The sequence below is a fragment of the Sarcophilus harrisii genome, chromosome 2, assembly GCF_902635505.1.
Source record: "Sarcophilus harrisii chromosome 2, mSarHar1.11, whole genome shotgun sequence".
In the NCBI taxonomy this organism is placed as follows: Eukaryota; Metazoa; Chordata; class Mammalia; order Dasyuromorphia; family Dasyuridae; genus Sarcophilus; species Sarcophilus harrisii.
The window spans coordinates 117,339,414-117,362,404 of record NC_045427.1 but is presented as its reverse complement, the minus strand read 5'-3'; the positions used below and the strand labels follow the sequence as shown (position 1 = coordinate 117,362,404).

The following is a 22,991-nucleotide window of genomic DNA, read 5'->3' as shown; positions in this document are numbered from 1 at the left end:
GGTGGGCTACAAGGTATGCAAGAAGATTGGAAAGGTTACATTATTGCATGTTGTACATGCGTATATATAATTTAGAATCAAGAGAGTCAAAGTGATGTATATAGTGGATTGAGAGATGGACTTTTAATATTAGAGAGTCAGACTTTGACTATATATAGACTAACTTTGACACAGTTAATTGTGTGAGTTAATTTAACTTCTCAATGCTCTAAGCGACTTTGCAGAATTGTAGATTGAAGTGAAGATGCTGGCCTGCACTCAGCAGTCACCAGATAGCAGAGTACATGGTGGGCTACAAGATATGCAAGAAGATTGGAAAGGTTACATTATTGCATGTTGTACATGCGTATATATAATTTAGAATCAAGAGAGTCAAAGTGATGTATATAGTGGATTGAGAGATGGACTTTTAATATTAGAGAGTCAGACTTTGACTATATAGTCTAACTTTAACACAGTTAATTGTGTGAGTTAATTTAACTTCTCAATGCTCTAAGCGACTTTGCAGAATTGTAGATTGAAGTGAAGATGCTGGCCTGCACTCAGCAGTCACCAGATAGCAGAGTACATGGTGGGCTACAAGGTATGCAAGAAGATTGGAAAGGTTACATTATTGCATGTTGTACACGTGTGTATATATAATTTAGAATCAAGAGAGTCAAAGTGATGTGTATAGTGGATTGAGAGATGGACTTATATTATATATTAGAGAGTCAGACTTTGACTATATAGTCTAACTTTAACACAGTTAATTGTGTGAGTTAATTAACTTCTCAATGCTCTAAGCGACTTTGCAGAATTGTAGATTGAAGTGAAGATGCTGGCCTGCACTCAGCAGTCACCAGATAGCAGAGTACATGGTGGGCTACAAGGTATGCAAGAAGATTGGAAAGGTTACATTATTGCATATTGTACACGCGTATATATAATTTAGAATCAAGAGAGTCAAAGTGATGTGTATAGTAGATTGAGAGATGGACTTTTAATATTAGAGAGTCAGACTTTGACTATATATAGACTAACTTTGACACAGTTAATTGTGTGAGTTAATTAACTTCTCAATGCTCTAAGCGACTTTGCAGAATTGTAGATTGAAGTGAAGATGCTGGCCTGCACTCAGCAGTCACCAGATAGCAGAGTACATGGTGGGCTACAAGATATGCAAGAAGATTGGAAAGGTTACATTATTGCATGTTGTACATGCGTATATATAATTTAGAATCAAGAGAGTCAAAGTGATGTATATAGTGGATTGAGAGATGGACTTTTAATATTAAAGAGTCAGACTTTGACTATATAGTCTAACTTTAACACAGTTAATTGTGTGAGTTAATTTAACTTCTCAATGCTCTAAGCGACTTTGCAGAATTGTAGATTGAAGTGAAGATGCTGGCCTGCACTCAGCAGTCACCAGATAGCAGAGTACATGGTGGGCTACAAGGTATGCAAGAAGATTGGAAAGGTTACATTATTGCATGTTGTACACGTGTGTATATATAATTTAGAATCAAGAGAGTCAAAGTGATGTGTATAGTGGATTGAGAGATGGACTTATATTATATATTAGAGAGTCAGACTTTGACTATATAGTCTAACTTTAACACAGTTAATTGTGTGAGTTAATTAACTTCTCAATGCTCTAAGCGACTTTGCAGAATTGTAGATTGAAGTGAAGATGCTGGCCTGCACTCAGCAGTCACCAGATAGCAGAGTACATGGTGGGCTACAAGGTATGCAAGAAGATTGGAAAGGTTACATTATTGCATATTGTACACGCATATATATAATTTAGAATCAAGAGAGTCAAAGTGATGTGTATAGTAGATTGAGAGATGGACTTTTAATATTAAAGAGTCAGACTTTGACTATATATAGACTAACTTTGACACAGTTAATTGTGTGAGTTAATTAACTTCTCAATGCTCTAAGCGACTTTACAGAATTGTAGATTGAAATGAAGATGCTGGCCTGCACTCAACAATCATTTAAGTGCCAACTATGTTCCAGATATCCATGTAAAGAGCTTTCAAGGAGCTAATAATCTAATGAGGGAGACAGTTTCCTCAACCTGGGAGTTTTCTATAGAAATGTATTCACTAATACTATTTCCTATCACCATCATCATCACATTATTGGCACTTAATACATATGAATTGAATTCAGAATAGAAATTCTTAACTTCCCCTTTTCCAGCCTTCAAGGAGAAAATTTCTCCCCCCCACCCCACCCCCATATTCCATACATGCATAAACAACTCATTTTACTTTTGAACCACTATTTATTAATAACAATAGTCCACATTTATGAAGTGCTCGCAGTACTCCTCCCTCAAAATAACTGTGAATTAGAGGGTACAGATACTATCACTTTCATTTTATAAATAAGGAGACTGACATTCTGAGAGTATTGTGTTATATTGGGATGAAAGAAAATCAGTGTTCATCTCAGTTTCATAGTAAGTATGAGACCTCTCCCAGGATATTCTGAATCCAAAGACAAGGATCACATACTCGATAAGTCTAAGCATTCCCAATTCTTTAGCTTTTTGAGGCTTAATGTACTTTAGATGATTTTTTTTCCAATTTCTTTTTCGAGATCCCTTCTGTCTTGAAACCTTGAAAGATATGTAGAGAACAGTGTTCCATGAAATGTAATGAATGTGGATGAGTGAGCTTTGTTTGTAAAGATAAGTTGGTAAAAATGGGGCTTTAAATAGGAAATATCTGTAACAATATGTATGATTGTGGATACTGATATTTTAAGGGCAAATATAATGATACTGCTGAGAAACTAGAAACAGTAACACTTCAGGCTATGTAAAGCACATATAGACTTTTAACGTTTGTTTCACAGGTTTGCCTAGTTTCAGACGGAGATTTAATTTATCTTTTAAAATTATTAGCAAAGCTTCCTAATATGTTTCTATGCCCCAACTTTTCCTCCTTCCAATTCAGCCTCATGGGACTGCTCATCCAACTCAGAGGGGTTTTTTGGTTTTTGGTTTTTTTTTTTTTGCTTCATTGCCTGCCACATGGAGTTCACACACCTTAATCTGGCACTCAAGATCATCTACAATCTGGTCTAATTTGGGGTTTCTAACTTTATTTTATACTATTTATTTCCTTATCTCCACCAAACTATATCAGTTTTCATCTTATATGCTCCCTATGCTTTCCTAACTTTAGGCCTTTGATCATACTCTTCCTTGTCTAATTTTGGGATCTCTTTTCTACTTTACTCTCTACTTTACCTACTTCCTTACTTTATTCATTGAATTTCTGTCCATCTTTTTCACAAATATTATCTCCTCCACGAAGCCTTCTCTGATTCTCTACTTGATAACCATTTTTCATCAGAGTCCACTTTATAATCTTTTTGGCATTTCTATAATTATATATATGTATAATCAATATCTGTAACATCTCCTACTTGATGGTGATCTGTAAACTATTTCCTCACATGGTTAATATGATGCTCTGCATGCAAAACTTTCTGGATTTAATTAAATGTGTCAAAGGATTGACATGAATATCTACTACTGTAACCCATGATCTTAGGAGCACTTATGGCCCCTACTCCATCTATTTGCATGCTTTTTGACTGAAAGTTCTATATAGACTCTCAAAGTCACAGTAAATGATGAAAACTAGAGGGACCATTTCATAAGTAAAGAGAGATAAAGTCTGGCTCTATTCATCCTGAAGGGTACAGGTGACTTCTGGATCCCATGCAGGAGATGTATATGGTTGGCGTGTATATGTTGTCACCATAGGTCTCTTCCAAAGGGAGTGTTTGTTTGACAACAGATGACACATAGACCAAAATGGGAGGGAATAGCAGAGGGAGCCAGCAAAATCAGTTTAAATATTCTTGTGGCTACCTGAGTATTTCATACCTCCCTTGTTCTGAAAGGGCTATTTCTTAGGTTGTCTACCTTGTCTGACTTAGGCTCACAACTTGAGTGTGTAATCCTCAACTCATTCTCTCATCCCCATATCCAATCTATTGCCAAAGTCTGTCACTTTTATCTTTTTAATCCTCCATGTATAACCCTTCTCTCCTCTGATACTTCCATTGCTCTGGTCTACTGCAATGGTCTCTTAGTTAAGCCTCATGTCTTTTCCTACTGCAGTCTATTCTCCATTTTGCTGCCAAAATGATCTTCCTAAAGTGGTCTGACCATGTTATCCCCTTACTCAATAAACTCCAGTGGCTTCTCATATCATCTCCAGGACCCAACAGAAAATTCTCTGTTTGGTGCTGAAAGCCATTTATAACCTATCTCCCTCACTTTCCAATCTCCTTATACACTTTATAGCCCTACCTTGTACTCTCCTATGAAGTGACTCTGGTTTCCCGCAGTATTCCAAACAAGAAACTCCATCTTCCTATTTTGATCAGTTTTACTGGTTGTCCCAGGTGTCCTAGAATGCTCTTTCTCCTCTGTCACTTGGCTTCTTTCAAAATCAGCTAAAATCTTTTCTTCTACAGGAAGCCTGGGAACATGACCTGAGTCTCACACATAATGTAAACTACCTTGAACAAAGGTAAACAGTAAAAGAAGCTCCAACTATCTCATGGAAACATTTGCATGCGATTCTCCTTATATTCTGAAAGATGTCTTCAGGTTCAATTAATAAATGGTCAAAGACTATGAACAGGCACTTTTCAGCCAAAAAAAAATCAAAGCTATCTGTAGTCACATTAAAAAATGTTCTAAATCACTATTGATCAGAGAAATGCAAATTAAAATAATTCTGAGGAACACCTCACACCTATCAGAATGGTTAATATGACACAAAAAAGAAATGTTAAATGTTGAAGGGGATATGGGAAATTTGAGACACTAATGAGCTGTTGGGTGGTGAAATGATTCACCTATTCTGGAGAGTAATTTGGAACTATGCCCAAAGGGATATAAAACTGCACGTTTTGATCCAACAAGACCACTGCTAGGTTTGTATCTCAAAGACATACAAAAAAAGGAAAAGGGATCTATTTGTATAAAAATATTTACTGCAGCTTTTTTTGCAGTAGCTAAGAATTGGAAATCAAGGGAATGTTCATTAATTGAGAAATGGCTTAACATGCTATGATTGTAATGGAATATTATTATATTGTAAGAAATGACAAGAATGATTTCAGAAAAACCTGGAAAGACTTATATGGATTGATGTTTAATGAAATGAACAGAACCAGGACCATACTATACACAGTAACAGCAATATTGTCTGGTGAAGAACTGTGAATGAGACTTAACTGTTCTAAGCATTTCAATTATTCAAAATAAGCCCAAATGATTAATGATGAAGCATATTATCTGCCTTCAGAGAAAGAATAGATATTGGTTGAATAAAGACTGAAGCATGCTATTTTTCACTTTCCTTCATTTTTTTCTTTCAAGTCTTCTTATATAAAAATGAGTTATATGGAAATGTTTTACATAATTAAACATGTCTAATCTCTGTCTGGTTGCTTAACATCTCAGAGAGGGAGACAGATAGAATTTGGAACTCAGAACTTTAAATAAAAATGTTTTTAAAATTAAAATTTAAAAAAAAGTGAGAAAAGATCAGTATTGCAGATTGAACTTTAATAAAAGATGTAAGAATTTGGTGACTATATATTTTTTTTAATTTTTTTTTTTTCCTTTTTCAAAAAGCTGGGACAATTAACTGTCTCGGGCAGTTTACATTTATGATTTCTTGAAATTTAACTTTGGGGGGGAAAAGGCTTTGAAAAAGCTCATTGTGATTCAATGGAGTTGTTTTACTATGCTTTTAAATCCAAATCACTCTGGCTTTCCTTGAATGTTCAGTAATAGGTCCTAGCCCAATCCCGGCCCTGGACATTGTTTGGGTTTTGATAGCTCAGAGGGAGTCTAAATAGCAATTGTTTTCCTTTTTGGCTAGAAACCCTGAGGGTCTTTCCCTTTCTGATTGTTTTGTGATGGCAAAATAGGTCTTATTTTTGTGTCAATTCTTACCTAGTTCTTAATCATTAAGTGTTGCTTCCGGCAGACTGTGGCTTTGGAAAGACCTTAGATTAAAAAGGCCAAGATTAGCTACTGCATCCTGGGCCATTAATATTCATTTTAACTTTTATCTTTCACTGGACTCCAGTGACTATGGAGAAAAGAATGAAGCTGTTGACTTTGCACAGCTCTGTCTCACTTAAATCCAATTCACTAGAAAGTCAGGACAACAAAAGTTGAACAACAGTAACTCCAATGTGACCAGTGGCCCTCTAGCATGATGCTCTCTTTGTTCTGTTTTTATAATATTCTGACCTGCCCTAAGGATGGTACAGGGATTCATTTCACTCAGTCTTGTTGCTGCCTAGGAAGCCTCCTTGTAATGCAGGAGAAACTGAACCAAGATAGAGATTAGAGAGTTTTTAATATTTTATTTGAAAGAGATTTACTGGGACCAAATGGATCCATGGTTTGATCCCAGGGTTGAATGAGACTATTGTCTCTAAGAATCCAGCAAATAATCCGAGTTCTCAATGACATAGATACATGTGGCTCAGATACAGAGGGGTAGACCCAGGCAGGGGCCAAGTCAGTGCTAAGAGTGGGAACTCTGACAGGATTGGGGGAGACACAGGAAATGGGGAGAGGCATCTGATAAAACAGTATCTGATATTCTGATAGAATGGGATGGGGAGAGGCATTCTGATATAAGATATAAGATCTTATTATCCTTATCAAATATTCTGGTAATTAAAAGGATTGAGCAGAACAATTCAAGGAAACTGAGGCAGGACAATTTAGGGAAACTGAGGCAGGATAATAAAAGATAATAAAAGAGAACTGTGGCACATCCTGTAAGTAAACTTCCCTAGTTATCCCCAATGAGATAAGATAAGCATATTGACATAGATCCATCTTTCTTCAGTATCTATGTATTCTCCTAGAGAGTCAGTCTACACTACAATTGACATAATCATGCCTTTACAAGAGGCATTTGAACCCAAGTTTTCCCGATTGCTCTGTACAACAGTGCTTATCATAGGTGGGAATGGAGTATATTCCCTCATTCCATCTGGCACATTCCCTTTATGCCATCTTTGAACTGTTCAAGGATTTTTTGTTAAGAGAGAAAAGACATTATCTTTGGAACAGGTTTGAAACATGCTCTGCCATTCTGCTTTCTAAAGTCTGGCTTTAAATCTATGGTGAGAGAATGGCTATACTATTCTTACTGGCCCACAGAAAGTTCAATGGTTTTAATAATCCCATCCCCCTTAATTGGGTGTTGTGGGTACAAAGCTACTCACCCGTAAAATGAAGGAGTTGAGTTGGATGACCTCTAACATACCTTCTGGCCTTAAATGCTGGATGGACCCAGTGAAGCCATGACTAAATAAATCTCCAAGGACAGAGAGCTTATGGAACAAGGCCCCCTGCAGCTTTAATACCTGTATTCCCAAGAGAACAATGAGCACTTGGGAGTAATGGTTGAGGGAAGCTTGGAGGACATCAAAGCAGATTTTCCACCCTCTCCCCATCATTTTGCCTACAGAAAAATGCCCATTTAGAGTGGATGGCTTCAAGAATCTTGAAAATAGAGCCCCACAGAGGCAGCTAGGTGACACAGTGGATAGAGAACTAGGCCTGATTTCAGAGACAACTGCAGACACTTATTAGCTGTGTGACCCCCTGTCGTGTTCTTTTTTAAAATATAATGGTTCTCTCTGAGCAGGTTTCTTGGGCAGGTTTTCTGGAGGCAGCCTTAGTTCTGGTTCAGAGTAATAATCACTTCAAATGCAGCCAGCTGATAAAATCCAAATGCTTATTTTCTCCTTCCAAGTCTTGTCTCTTTCCTTGGACCCAGGTAGCTTTCTTAAAGGCCTATCTTTCAATGGAGAAGCGAAGAAGGAGAGCCTGCCACCACGGTGGTGAGGATGGGATGAATGAATCTGGTTCCACCTCTGGGAGTGGGCTTCTTCTGAACTGACTCACTTCACTAACTGAGCTCCTTTTTATGCTCTTTTAGAGGTGTGAATTCAAAGGTTGACTCCTCCTCTGAGAGAGTGGGATTGTGGGTTTCTGACTTGTGAATCTCATACTGAATACTGACTTGTGAATCTCCCAAAAGTGTGAGCTCCAATGAGTACTTAAATACATTAGTGAGCTAGAGAATTTGCCAAGTACCATGCTAAATTAGGTAACTGACTTTGTAAGACCCCCCAAGAAAGTCACTTAAGCACTATCTGCCTCAGTTTCCTTCTTGTAAAATGGGGGTAATAATAATACCTAATTCCCAAGGTTTCTGTGAGGATCAAATGAGATGATATGTGTAAAACGCTCTGCAAACCTTAAAGTAGTATATAAATGAGCCTCAATTTCTCCTTTTGTAAAATGAGTGGGTTTGACTAAATGACCTAATGGCCCTTTTCACCTATAAATCTTACAAGCTCCCATTGCACACAGGGAAGAACTGCTTGTATTTTGAACTATCAAAGTGATTTACAGTTTAAAAACAATATTCTTTCCAGTGCATAGGACACACAGAATTCATCAGACTTTCTGATTCAGGTATATTCAGAGTGGTAACTGAGCTCTCTGCGGACACTGACAAGAGCTTCTAAACATATTCGCAAACAGTGAGCTATTCAAAAGTCAGCTAGGAGGTGACCAGGTGATTAACTCAGTCTTTCCAGGTATCCAATGCTACAAAGTGTCCTTTGTAAGAAAACCTCTTATATTGTTGCTTGCTCCCATTAGAGGTAGAAATCCAAGACTCAAAAAGGCCCAAGAAATTCTCTCTTGATGGCTTCAATGGATCAGTCCTATGTTCAAGGCATTGTGCTAGATGCTGTTAAAATAAATGTTCTCTTAAGTCCCATCTAGCTGAAAATCATAGAATCTATTAGTATCTCCTTCTTCTTACAGATAAAGAAACTGAGATCCAGAAAGCTTCTAGTGATATTTTTCTCAGATGAACCCCCCCTCCCGTTCCCATAAAAAAATTTCCTTGTGTTTACTTTCCTATATGCATATTCCTTCTCCCCAATAGAATATCAGCTTCTAGCGTTAAGGGAGTCTTCATTTTTGTAATCACAGTGAATACTTGGCACATAATAAGTCTTTATTGAATGTTTATTAATTAATTGATACAGTCCTTTCACTGAAATTCAGTGCTGTTTCCATTACACTACACTGATTATATGGGGAGCAGGTGTGAGGTTAGGAGATATGTGCTAGGCACTGTGCTAAGCACTTTATAAAATAAACTGGTTATATAGGGTACCAGTATAATCATCATCTCCCATGACTGGTCACAAAGTAATGTGGATGGCTAGAATATCACTAGTGGAAAACATACACAGATTACATGTGCCCCTCACCAGGGTCATAAATCATAGCAGTTACCATTTATACAGAACTCTGTGATATCCGAGAATTTGAGCACCTCAGGTCTCCTACTCTACACCACACCTGAACAGGAAGCCCTTATCTGGGCTCCTCAACAAATACCTTTATAACAGCACCTCTCAAAAACCTCTGCTATTAGAGAGCTCACCAACCATCTGGGAAACCTAATAGGAACAGTTCTAGATGCTAGGTGGCTTCTTAATCAAGTTCATTGGATTCAATCAACACCATTCACGAAACAGTACCTCCTATATTCCAAGAACCATGCTCAACTCAGTATACAAAAACTAAAAATAATCCCCACCTCATGGAATTCTTTGTTTTTTTTTTTTCCTTTTTGCAAGGGAAAGAACATATACATAGAAAATGAAATACAAAACAAGTACCGAATATCTCTCCCTCCAGGGTGTAAGCATTCACACAATTCCACACAAGTTGAAATTTGCCTTTCTGAAATATCCTCTTTCTTGCTACTACTTCAGCCCTTTGGAGCAAGCAGAACGAGTCTAATCTTTCTCTGGTGTGACATTCCTTAAAATACCTAAAGACAGTTATCATGTGCTCCTTAAATCTTCTCTGGTCCAGATTAAACATCCTTAATTCACTTAACCCATACTTATATGCCACCTTGGCTATCCTCTAGTAATGTTCTAGTATGTCAGTGTGCAGAAGGAAGGAGTCTGACAAATGTTTAATAACTGATTATTAGAAGGTGGGGGTGGTAAAGGAATTGTACAAATGACACGTTTTAAAGCTTAATCTGCCATATTAACATTTTCTTCACCATTTTCTTCAGTTTTGTCAAGTTTCAGTAAATGAAATCCTAAATTGTAGCATATTCTGATTTCAAAAGTATAAAATCTCACACTAAAAATTTAACAATTGGCTCTCAAAAGCCTAACTCCAGGACACTCCTATCAATAACTTTCCTAAAATGTGACACCCAGAACACAACATGATGTTCCAAATTTGACCTATGAAAGTATAGCAAAGTTGATCACATCTCTCATTCAGGACAGTATGCCCCCATGTAATATAAGAGGACATTAATTCTTCTGTTCAATTCATTGAATTTTTGACTTACATTGAGCTTGTACTTTAAAAATTCCACATCTTTTTTTTTTTTAGCTTTTTAATTTCAAAACATATGCACAAATAATTTTCAACATTCACTCTTGCAAAACCTTGTGTTTCAATTTTCTTCTCCCTCCCTTCTCTTTACCCCCTCCCCCAGATGACAGCAATCCAATATATATGCTAAACATGTGCAATTCTTCCACATGTTTCCACAATTATCATGCTGCTCAAGAAAAAAATCAGATCAAAAAGGAATAAAAAATGAGAAAGAAAACAAAAGGCAAGCAAACAACAAAAAGTGAAAATGCTATGTTGTGATCCACACTAAATCCCCACAGTCCTCTCTCAGTGCAGATGGTTCTCCATCACAAGATGGTTGAAATTGGCCTGAATCACCTCATTGTTGAAAAGAGCCACATTCATCTAATTTGTAATGTCTGGGCTAGCTCTCTGGAGGGTCTCAGGATCAGTCAAAGTCCTTAGTCTTTAGGAGGAGAAGTGAAGGAGGCAGGCAAGCTGCCATGCAGCTCATCAAAGATGGAACCTGAAGCCCTCTCTCCTCAGTGTGCTGTGGCAGAGAGACTCTGACCCTCTTCCTCAGCCCTCCAATCCTTTCCTATAATTACCTCACCACAACACATTCAGCAGGGGACAATCTTGAGGAGAGCCATCACCATATCGTCTAAGTATATGTTTATAGAACCATTATCTCACATTGAGTAGGTACTTAGCCTTAAGTGCTCTGCTGTCTTAGATTCAAGTACACCTTTTCAGAGTTCTAGCCCTTTGCATTGTTCCAGCCCTCTACAGTAATTGATCTTCATATAATCTTGTTGCTGGGTACAATGTTCTCTTGGTTTTACTCATTTAGCATCAATTCATTTAAAACTCATCAGGCCTCTCTGAAATCATCCTGTTGATCTTTTCTTATAGAACAATAATATTCCATAACATTCATATACCATAATTGCCATTCTCCAGCTGATGGGCATCCATTCAGTTTCCAGTTTCTGGCCATTACAAAAAAAGGGCTGCCACAAACATTTTTGCACATGTGGGTCCCCTTCCCTCCTTATCCTCTTTGCGATAAAGGTCCAATAGAAACTTTGCTGTATCAAAAGGTATGCACAGTTTGATAGGCCTTGGCCATAGTTCCAAATTGCTCTCCAGAATGGGTGGATCTGTTCACAAATCCACCAACAATGTATAAAGTGTCTCAGTTTTCCCACATCATTTTAGCCAGTCTGAGAGATATGAGGTGGTACTCTTGAGTTGTTTTAGTTTGCATTTCTCTGATCAATAGTGATTTACAGCAATTTTTTTTCATATGGTTAGAAATGGCTTTAATTTCTTTGCCTATTCATAGCCTTCGACCATTTATCAACTAGAAAATGGTTTGTATTCTTATAAATTTAAGAAATGAGTCCGTGGATGGAAAAATTTTTTCCAGTTTATTGCTTTCCTGCTAATCTTGTCTATATTACTCCAGGTCTTTTTCACACAAACAACTATCTAGTCAAGTCAGCCACATCCTATATTGGTGTAGAGTGGATTTTTGGAACTTCACATTTACTGGATTCACTGGATTTTGAGTTGGAAGACCTGGCTTAAAATCTTGACTCTGCTGTGACCTCATTACCTCCATGACCTTGGAAAAATACCTTAGTCTCTCTAAGCCTCAGTGTCCTACATTCTAAAGTTAAGAGGTTGTATTAAATGACCTCGGAAGTTCCTTGCAGTTTGAAATCTGTAATCCTGTGATTTCGTATTGTCCTGAGATAGAACTAGGTGAAGTGGAAAGGCCATCAGTTTTGAAATCAGGAGGACTTAGAAGTCAAGAGCTAGGATCCATTGTCTGACACATATTGACTGACTACCGGCAATTGACTTTCCCTCTCAGTATCCCCAGGCAACTCTAAGAAGATAAATTATGGTGGTGGGGGGATAAGAAAATTCTGATGATTCTAGGATCTGCATTCATGAAGAAGTTTCTATAAAAGAGTTTTCCACATAGTGCTATAATCACAGGTCCAGGTGAAACAAAACAAAACAAAAACAAAAAAACTTGTTGTTTAATTATTTCATATCTTTAGGACCCTAGATTTGCCACCATTCTTAGCTTTTCACTATTTGTAAATTTGATTTACAAAGCACTTTCATTGCCACAATCCCATGAGTAGTGTGAAGTATTTTATTTTTTATATTATCTTTATTTTATATTTTATAAATGATGAAATTGATCTCAGAGAGTTGAAGTGACTTGCCCAAAGTCATTCAACCAGTAAGCACCAAAAAGAGAATTTGAATTTGGATCTTTGAACTTAATGAGATAGAGTATTTTCTGTGGTTGAAGAGACTAATTACTGGACTTGGAACTTGAATCCCCATGATCTATGCAACTGTAAAGACAAGTAACTAAAACCCTTGAAAATTTAGTTTCCTTATCTGTCCAGTGGGATAATGATATTTGTATTTTCTTTCTCATAACTCTGTGTAACACACTTAGTAAACATATATATATATATATATATATATATATATATATATATATGTATGTATGCATGTATGAATGTATGGTAGAACACTGAGTTTCAATCAGAGGACCTGGGATCCAGTACTGACTTTGACACCTAATTACTTGTGTAATCTCCCAGGTCCTCAGTTTACTTCTCTGTAAAATAAGTGAGTTAAGATTAGATGATTTCTCATCCCAATCCTAGCCAGAGACAGCTAATTGACAGTGAATCAAATGAGATACTATTTTAAAATTCTTAGAATAGTACCTGGATCATAGTAGGTGCTTAATAAAAGTTTGTTCCTTTTACTCCCTTCCTTTTCTCCCTGAATTGACAATGTATAGAATTATAAAAGGGAACAGGGACATCCAGTTCTTTGAGTACTCACTGAGAAAGACCTCAATGGCAGCAGGAAGTGAGGTTCTAATTACATTTTAATAAGGCACAAAAGGGTCAGGGTAAATAGGCACTGAAAGTTCAAAGACAAGCAGAGATGGGCAAGTGCAGAGGCAGATGGTATGGAGAGAGGGACAAGGTGATACAGGAAGGCAAACAGTATGGAAGAACAGTAAGAGGATGACCAGAGTGAACCTCATGAAGATTATGGAACCATGAATTAGAATTGGGAGCACTAGACAGCATGGATCCAGAATTTGAGGTCTCATTTTTATAATGTTTTTGTTGGGAAACAGACTAATTTTTCTCTGTGCCACCTTGAGCTTAGTTTACTTACACATACAAATCATCTCATGGTTGTTGCTTCATTTTTAAAGTTAACATATGTGTCATCTCAGTTTTCAGTAAACTTATTGTTCTGCATATTTAATTCTGGCTATCTGGAATTTATCTTAGATTTACATATCAGAGGCTATGAGTCTAGATGGCTTCCCCTAATTTAGCACATGTTACCAGGATGTTATTTTTGGTTAATATATGACAATTTGCAAATTATAGGCCTCTGATCTTTGCAGTCGTTCACCCATGACTTCCAAGATCCCCTTTGCAACCTTACTTTTTGTTAATGTTATATTTACATTGGCTACCTGTAAACCTACTTACTATACTGTCCAGAAGTGGGGGAATGGTCAGGGGGACTAGAACAAGATACAGTTTTAGCACACTCCCTTTTTAGAATGTCAACACCTTGGGGGCAGGAAATCTCTTTTTTGTTGTTGTTGATTTTACACAACTCTTCCTCACTTAAATCCAATTCATAAGCAAGTCAACATGTCACCCATGATTCATTCATTGGTCCTCTTCAAAAAGAAAGAATAAACAATCTATCTCTCCAACTCTTAGCTTGATGCCTTGCAATTGTAAGCACCTATTAAATGTTGTTCTTGTTTTTAAATTTTATTTATTCTTAATCCAGTGTTCTTTCCACTTTATCATACTTATAATAGGCAGAATTTCTGGGGTATAAGTCCAAATTTATTCCAATAAAGTGATTATCCCCAAATCTTAGAGATGGTGTTGCAGCTTGAAGATCAATTGACCCAATTTTGTTATTTTACAAACATAGAGACCAAGGCCTAGGTTACCCACCAAAAAAGCAGCTTTAGAAAGAGAATATGAATTTCCTGCCTTCCAGTTTGGAGTCGTTTCTCTCACACAGTAGTAATTCAGGATTCAAGTTTAGAGTTTCCAGCATAGGGCAAAATTAACTTGGGCATAGAGAGAACTGTAAGTGAAAATGCATAATGGATGGATTTCAGAGGAGATGAGCACAAATGCTCTTTTGTTGCCTTTTCTTGGTATGCAAAACTTCATCCAACAGCACAAGAGAATGCAGAACAGTAGACACATCCTTCAGTTTGGATTATATTCAAGGGTCAAAATTTTCAGTATTTTTTTGGTCACAATTTCTCTTAATAGAGTGTTATTTGGAAAGAAAAGACTGATAATTCCAGGATATCAAAATTTTACACATTTATCAATGGAGAAGGGGTCAGAATTCCTAAGGAACAAATGGTTAAAAATGTTTCCCATTTTTTCCCCATATATATATATATATATATATATATATATATATACACACCAAACTTCTTAAACTGTGGGTTGTGACTACAAATGGGGTTATGGTAACTGAATGTGGGGGTCATAAAATTATAATTTATTATCAGTAAGTGTTTAATTTGTATACTATTTTATATACTTATGTACCTGGGGATGTATAAAAATTTCTTGGATGAAAAGGGGTCATGAGTGCAAAAACTTTAAGAAGCCCTGCTATATACCACACAATCTCTTGATGAGATGAAAAGGGGTAACCAGTTGGCATATCCTCCCCCAGGTTGGTGAAAGACAAAGAAAGGTCTAGTTTTCGCTTACATATTCATAGCCTCCCTAAATGTGAGGAATATAAGGAAATATAAGGAAAACCCAGAAGGCCTCTTTGTCCAGTTCTGACCCATAGAGTTCTTAAAGAGAAACAATATTAATAAACCTAGAAAGGTAGGATAAAACCAGATTGTGAAGGACTTTAAATGAATCAGTAAAGTTCATATTTGAAACTAGAGGTAACAGAAAACCACTGGAGTTTACCCAGAACGGGAATGCTGTTTATGTTTTAGGAAAATGACCGTGGTATCTGGTAGAATATATAACAAAGTGATAGATTTGAACCGGGGGTGGAGGTGCCAGGCAGTGAAGTAAAAGTGAAATAAAACCAGAGGCAGCTTAGATGTTGTGGGCCACATAAGGCACTTGGCAATCAAGATGGCAAAGGTCCTGGAGGAAGAGTTCTAAAGCTTAAGTTAAAGTTGCCCTTCAGGGCAATGTCTCTGGCCTAGACAAGGAAACAACTAAAGAGATATTGAAGTTTAAATCCAGATTCAAAACTCTGAGACCTCTGTTCCTTCCATACTGCATCATCACTTCAGATCTCAGAGATGTGAGTGTTGGTAGACCACAGCAGCCGTATAGGTTATTTCATACCCAACAAGAATCCAATAGCAAATCCCTATCCAGTTGCTGAGGTTTTGAATAGTGTGTTAGACAGAGAGAAACTAAAGAATTAATCCCTGAGGCAAGCTGGAAGAAGGCACTGATAGAGATCCATTTAGCAACATGGTTCTACCCTCAGTAGAGATCCCAGGCAGTCTCACCGTGCCACGCCCGGTCAGAAATCCCAATCATGTCTCTGAGGTTAAATTTTCCCTATAAAATCTACTTATGGGCCATCCCTTGGCTGCTGCCCTCCTTTGGGTCAGGCCTCCATGGCACTCTTGCCTCAGAATGTCTTTTTCCGCTTCTCCTTCCCCTTCCCCCTCCCCCATATCACGTGGTATCTCCCCTAATCCCACTATGCTTCCCCATCTACTTCTCCTCCTTATAATAAACTAACTGCTAAGTCTCTAGCAGGATTTAGCCAGCCAGCTAAGGGCATGCCCCAAACTTCATGGATTGCTCCCCCTCCACTGGTTCCAATGAGGAACTTGTCTTTCATATGCTTTCTCAGTCTATTTCATATTTACCATTCCTGGTGTCTCTTGTATTCATTTTGTCTGTAACTTCTTCCCTATATAAATCTACATTTTGCCAAAGAAACTGGCCATTATGAATTCTTCACATAATTGAACCCCAACTGTTGCCTAATGGCTACATCACCCACATCATTTTGGTACTAAACTCACCTGATAGTGATCACTCAGCCTCTGCTTAAAGACCTCTAAGAAAAGGAAACCCACCATCTCTCAAAGTGTCCCGTTCCATTTATGGATATTTTAAATTTTTTATTTGTCTTATGACAATTCTTCAACTATTTAACCTAGTTATTGTATCATCCTGACTTTTAACTTTTTTAAAGTTAAATATGTCTCATATACACCAATTAATGCATGTGACCAAGTTATATAAGTATTGGCAGTTTTAAAAATGAAGGGTCAGACAATTATACACATGATACTAACAGTCTGGGTTTTTTTTAAATCATGTTTTTTATAGATTTTATTTCTTTATTATTTGAATGCCTTAAGAATACATAATTTCATTGATGTGGACATTTTATCAACATTGGTTACAGCCCATGCCTATCATGAGTTATTGGGGGAAAAACCAAACTATCCCTTTGTTCTCACCACACTTAGACTGGTCCAGTCCCAACAGATTGTGGCCATTACCATTCAAACCTCAAAGCCTTTGCTGCTAGAAGGGAGCTGCTTCTGCTTCTTTGTCTGAGCCTTGAAAGGGTCAGCAACTTATCATGGTAAAGCATTGGGAGAGGCCTTTCAGATTCATTCATTCTCAAAAAATAATGTTTTATAGGAAGAAAAGTGGGGAAGCAGATAGAGAGTCCACCTTGGAGTCAGGAATACCTGACTTCAAGTCCTGCCTACAACCCATCCCCCCTTCTTTGCAGAAATTGGGGGTTCATGGGCATGGAATATTTGCATACAATATCACCATATCAGATCTTCTTTCTCTTAATTTTTTTTTTTTTTTTTGTCATAAGAGTTGACTTTTTGGGAGGAGGAAAACAGAGGATACAGGGAGAAATCTAGGTGATACAAAAACAAAAGACAAATAAAAATCTATTAAAAAAGATTCATTCTATGGTCTAAACAGGGGTCCTCAAACTATGGCCCATGGGCCAGATGCGGCCGCTGGCGACGTTTATTCCCCTCACCCAGGGCTATGAAGTTTCTTTATTTAAAGGCCCACAAAACAAAGTTTTTGTTTTTACTATAGTCCTGTCCTCCAACAGTCTGAGGACCCCTGGAAAGGTTCCATTTAGCTCTAATTATCTGTTTCTGTTTCTCTCCAGCCAAAGTTCAGCAAGCACACCTGGAGTATTAATTACAGTCTATTTTCTCTATTTACAACCCAGTATCCCATAGCCAAGTTGAGAGCCTCCTCACCTTTGTTGTATGGTCAAGATCATCTTTCCAGCTAACGAATTGCTCCTCAGCCATAGGGATATCTCTGGGGCTGATGAAGACAATGCTGATTTTGTTGTAGTCTAAGACCAAAAACAGACTGGGAATACCAACTAATGAATCAAAGCAGCTTCCTCTCTGCGTGCTACCTTCAAGAAGCTGAATGCCTATCACAAAGCAGAGATCACTGGCTGCTTAATTGGAAAAGATAAACATGGTATTTGGCTTCTTGAGGTTTAATCTGCCAGTATGGATGAGCTCAGAGATTTGTGCCTTTTCTTTTCAGGAAGCCAAGAAACAAAGTATCAAATCCAAGGCCAAGAAAATTTTCTGAAAATATTTAAGACTGATACTTCTTATCTCCAAGAGGAAACTAAAAGAAATATCCAGAATCAAGTTGGCTGGATACCAAATTGTCAAGTAAGCCAAAATTTGTCTTGGAGAGATTCCTAGCAGTCCTATCTTCCAGTTGTAGTTCCTCTACCTGTGTGACCGAAGATAATTCTACCTCCTCAGTTTCTTCATTTGTAAATTGCACATATTGGACAGATGATTTCTAATGTCAGCTTTAAGTCTAACCTTTATGATCAATGGTCCTTGATCCAGTTTCTCCCACTGAAACCCATGGCTCTCTTCTATTGGCAGGTTTTTTCCTATCATCCAGGGAAGTATAGAGTTTTGGTTAGAAAATAGGTTGTAGGAAAAGACCCTTGGACTCTAGTGGAAAAAGCACAGTACAAGTCAATAGCATTGCTTCACAGACACCAAAACTAATGCAATTTTAGGCAATGTGAATAAATACTTAATGGCTAAGATGAACAAGATGGTGGTTCCAGTGAATAGGATGAGATCATCAGCATAGAATGTTTCTTAGTGGCAAGGGAAAGGACATTCCAAGGAGAGCAACAAAGATGTCAGGAGATAGGAAACCGTGGCATTTGAAAAAGAAACCCAAAACACTACCTGGAGACTTTTTTTTTCAGAACATATTTTAAAATGTCTGAATATCAAACAGCTAAAAGCAAGATTAGACTTGTTCCTGTAACTCCAGGCAACAGAACATACAATGAAAAGACCAAGGGGGTAGGTTTAAACTAAAAATAAAGAAAAACTTACAAGCAGAAGTATCCAAAAATGGAAAAAGCTGCCTTGGGGAATAATAAGATCTCTGTCAACAAGGGGTTAAGGCAAAGTGTAAATGATAACTTTTCAAGTATATTGTATAAGAAATTTATGATTTGAGTAAGACTTTGGACTAGATGACTTTTGAGATTCCTTCCAAATCTCAGTATTCCTAAATTCCATGATAAACTCATTTATGTGAATTAATTAGTGATTTAATTAGGGATAATAGTTCATTTTCCCTAAGTATTTACCTGCTAATTAGTTGCAACATTTATTTCATACTCAATATTTGCAAAACACTTGGTATATGATTGTGCTGGGATACAATTATCTCATAAGAAATGAAAAGAAATGCATTTTTGTTTTCCTTCTCAGGTTTTTTTCTTTCTTTCTAGATCCGATTTTTCTTGTGCAACAAGATAACTGTATGAATATGTATACATATGTTGGATTTAATATATACTTTTACATATTTAACATGTATTGTATTACCTACCATCTAGGGGAGGGTGTGGGGAGAAGGAAGGGAAAAGTTGGGACAGAAGGTTTTGCAAGGGTCAGTGTTGAAAAATTGTCTATGTATATGTTTTGTAAATAAAATCTTTGAGTGTTCTTTACCACCAAAAAGCAAATAAATAAATGACAAGCAATATGCTTTCAAAAAAGACTGGAAAGACTAATATGAACCGATACAAAGTGAAGTGAACAGAATCAGAATATTGATCAGAATCAGTAACAGCAACTCTATTTGATGAAGAACCTTGAACAAGTTATTCTCAATGATACAATGATCCAAGATAATTCCAAAGGCTTTATAATGAAAAATGCTGCCTACCTCCAGAAAAAGAACTGGTGGACTCTCACTACAACTGAAATGTACTATTTTTTTGTGGCCTTTTTTGTTTTGTTTTGTTTTCTTTCACAACATGATTAATATGGAAATACGTTTTAGACAACTATATATGTGTAATCTATATCTAATTACTTGCCATCTCAGGGAGAAGAGACTGTTGGAATCTTTACTAAAGTGTTAAGACATTTCTTTACAAAGTGTTAAAGACATTGGAGTTAATTTAATCTTAGAAAGAATTATTTTGGGCCAGAACTTGAAACAAGATACTAAGTGGAACTGATTGAACAATGCTTGTGTTCACACCTTTAGAGCGCTCAAGTATCTAAGTACTCAATGGAGTTCACACGAGAGTTCAGGGCTAGTATGAGAGCTGAATTCACACCTTCCTTAGGACCAGAGAGCACTCTGGAGATAACCCAGAATCCCTCTCCCTCCAGAAGGTGAAGTTAACCTTTGGGAGATCACATAAATGAAGGAAGCTTTTGGAGCGAAAGAAGAATTTCTCCAGAAGAAAAGACTACTCGCCACAGACTGGAGATTGAGAAGCCACAAGTCAGAGCTGACTGGAGACTGAAGAAAGCAGAGGCAAGAGCCAAGGACAAAACTACAAGATCTCTTGGAGCCAGGCAGTGAGATAGGCCTCAACTAACCAGGCTAATTTTGTAAGGAGAAATAAACGTTTGCAATTTTTATCAGCTGGCTGCAATTTCGAAGTAATTATTTATTTCAACTAAGACTAAGGCTGGCCCCTAAGAAAACCTCCACAGAGACAAAGGTTCAAAATTTTTTAAACAGATGTTAATTGTTTTTTAATGTAATCGGAAAAATATTTAATTTGGAGATCTAGATTTGGAGATCTTAATTGAATTGCAGTACAATGCTAAGCAAAGAAATACAATGAAACTATGAATGAACTTTGTGGCTGCTTTCACACAGGAGTTGGTTAGAAAATACTGTAACTAGAACCTGTGCTTATTGGGGGAGACAGGAATGTCATGCAACAGAAGGGGAGGCCAGCCTGACTTGGTAAAAAGTTAAAATTATGAAATATTGAAAATAAATAACATTTTCTTCTTAGTCCAATACATATTGTAAAGTAAGATATAAATGGATACTAACAACAGGAAAGTCAATCCAGTGTAACATTTATAATTGCATTTAAAGTCTCTACAGAAGTTAAAGATCTGTTCAAAGCAAGCTTTGTTTTTAATTTCTTGGTTTGAAAAAGTTTCTGGCTGTAGACTGAGACAGTGTGATTTAGTGAGAAAAGTGGGTAGAAGTCAGGAGACCTGAGTCTTAAATCTGGCTTTACCACTCTCATTCTATGACCTTACACAAGTCCTTTAATATCTCTGTCTTGAGTTTTTCATTTGTAAAAGAAGCATAATGATGCTATCACAGTGGCCCACCCTCTTCACAGAGTTGATATGAGGAACAAATTTAAAGTGTTACACTTCACAGAGTTGATATGAGGAACAAATTTAAAGTGTTATAAAAGAGCTTGGGAAGGATGAAGCACTACATCAATACAAGGATTTGTAATTTATATATTTCTCAAAGGGAGAAAACCATGTATATATTATGGGTATTAGCACAAGTTCTGGAGTAGTAAGGATTCACTATTTATTGTTTATATCATATATATTCCCCTCTGTCCTCTTCTTCTCTCTCCTTTTATACAATCTGAAAATGAGTCCCACAAAAAAAGCATTGATTTACCTGTAATCAGAATGTTATGAACTTTAGCTCATGCTATTTCAGGCATGCTCCTCTATCATTACTTTTTATTTGACTTTTACATTCACTTGTTTTTTTTAAAAGAGGCAGGACTGAAAAACAGCCCACTCCTTCTGCCTCAGAAGAAGGGGAAACAGAGTTCCTGGAGGGAACTGATATTTGGAATTGTCAGAGAAGATATTTCATAGAAAATGCAGAAAAGGGAGGTGGAAATGATCATGGGAAAGGCAAAATCTAGTAATGAACCACACAATCAGAGATGTAGAGAAATTCTTGCCGGAGAGAAATATTTCTATTCTTATGACCTGCAGAAATTGGTATTTGTAAGAGTGAAAAGGGAGCCAGAGGGCATGATCTTTAGATACTCACTATATACCTCTCAGATTAGATAAAATGACAGGAAAAATAATGATAAATGTTAGAAGGGATGTGGGAAAACTGAGACACTAATACATAGTTGGGCTGATCATTCTGGAGCGCAAATTTGGGCTTAGAGGGCTATCAAACTTTGCAAACACTTCCATCCAGCAGTATCTCTACTGGATCTATATCCCAAAGACATCATTAAAAAATGGAAAGGGATCCCCACGTGCAAAAATGTTTATGGCAGTCCTTTTTGTAGTAGCAAGGAACTGGAAACTGAGTGGATGCCCATCAGTTGGGGAATGGCTGAATAAGTTATGGTATATGAATGTTATGGAATGTTATTATTCTATAAGAAACAATCAGCAGAATAATTTCAGAGAGGTCTGGAGAGTTTTATATGAACTGATACTAAATGAAATGAATAGAATTGAGAGAACATTGTACACAGCAACTGATGGATGTGGCTCTTTTCAACAATGAAATGATTGAGACCAATTCCAGTAGATTTGTGATGGAGAGAGCCATCTGCCTTTAGAAAGAACGCTATAGGAACTGAGTGTGGAACACAACATAGTATTTACACCTTTTTTGTAATTATTTGCTTGCTTTTTTTCTTATTTTTTTCCTTTTTTACCTGATTTTTCTTGTATAGCATGATAAATGTGAAAATATGTATAGAAACAAAAAGAAAATATTAAGTACCTTAGAAGCTTCAATTCCATAAGAAATGCAGACTAAAAAAGGTCTAAATAAGTAAAAAGCCCATGAATTAAAGAAATATTTTGGATAGACAGAAGGGAAAGATAAATAGTGAAAAGAAAAAGGGAAAGAAAATATTTTTAGAGAAAGTTGCTGACAAAATTTTAAAACTAATAAAACTAAATGAAAGATGGAGAGGAAGAGGAATTTTACTAGACTACTAAACAAAGAGGTGCTTTCTCAATTTTTGAGAACTTATGCAGTATGGTTACTAATTATTCTTTACAAAATTTTGTAGAATGTAGAATGAATCCATCAGAAGTAGGAATTTTTTCTTTCTTTAGTAATTCTTTAACAGT

The 22,991-nt window shown here is 36.8% G+C and overlaps 1 protein-coding gene across 1 annotated transcript in view; it reads right to left on the bottom strand.

The window, feature by feature from the left end:
• The window catches only part of LOC100930478 (hexokinase-2), a 108,132-nt gene extending 90,131 nt beyond the window's left edge, over positions 1 to 18,001 (bottom strand). Inside the window, exon 1 of the mRNA XM_031950665.1 lies at positions 17,835 to 18,001. Within this exon, the coding sequence (XP_031806525.1) occupies positions 17,835 to 17,888 (54 nt within the window). The 5' untranslated portion in view covers positions 17,889 to 18,001. The remainder of the gene's footprint in view (positions 1 to 17,834) is intronic.
• Positions 18,002 to 22,991: the final 4,990 nt, after the last annotated feature.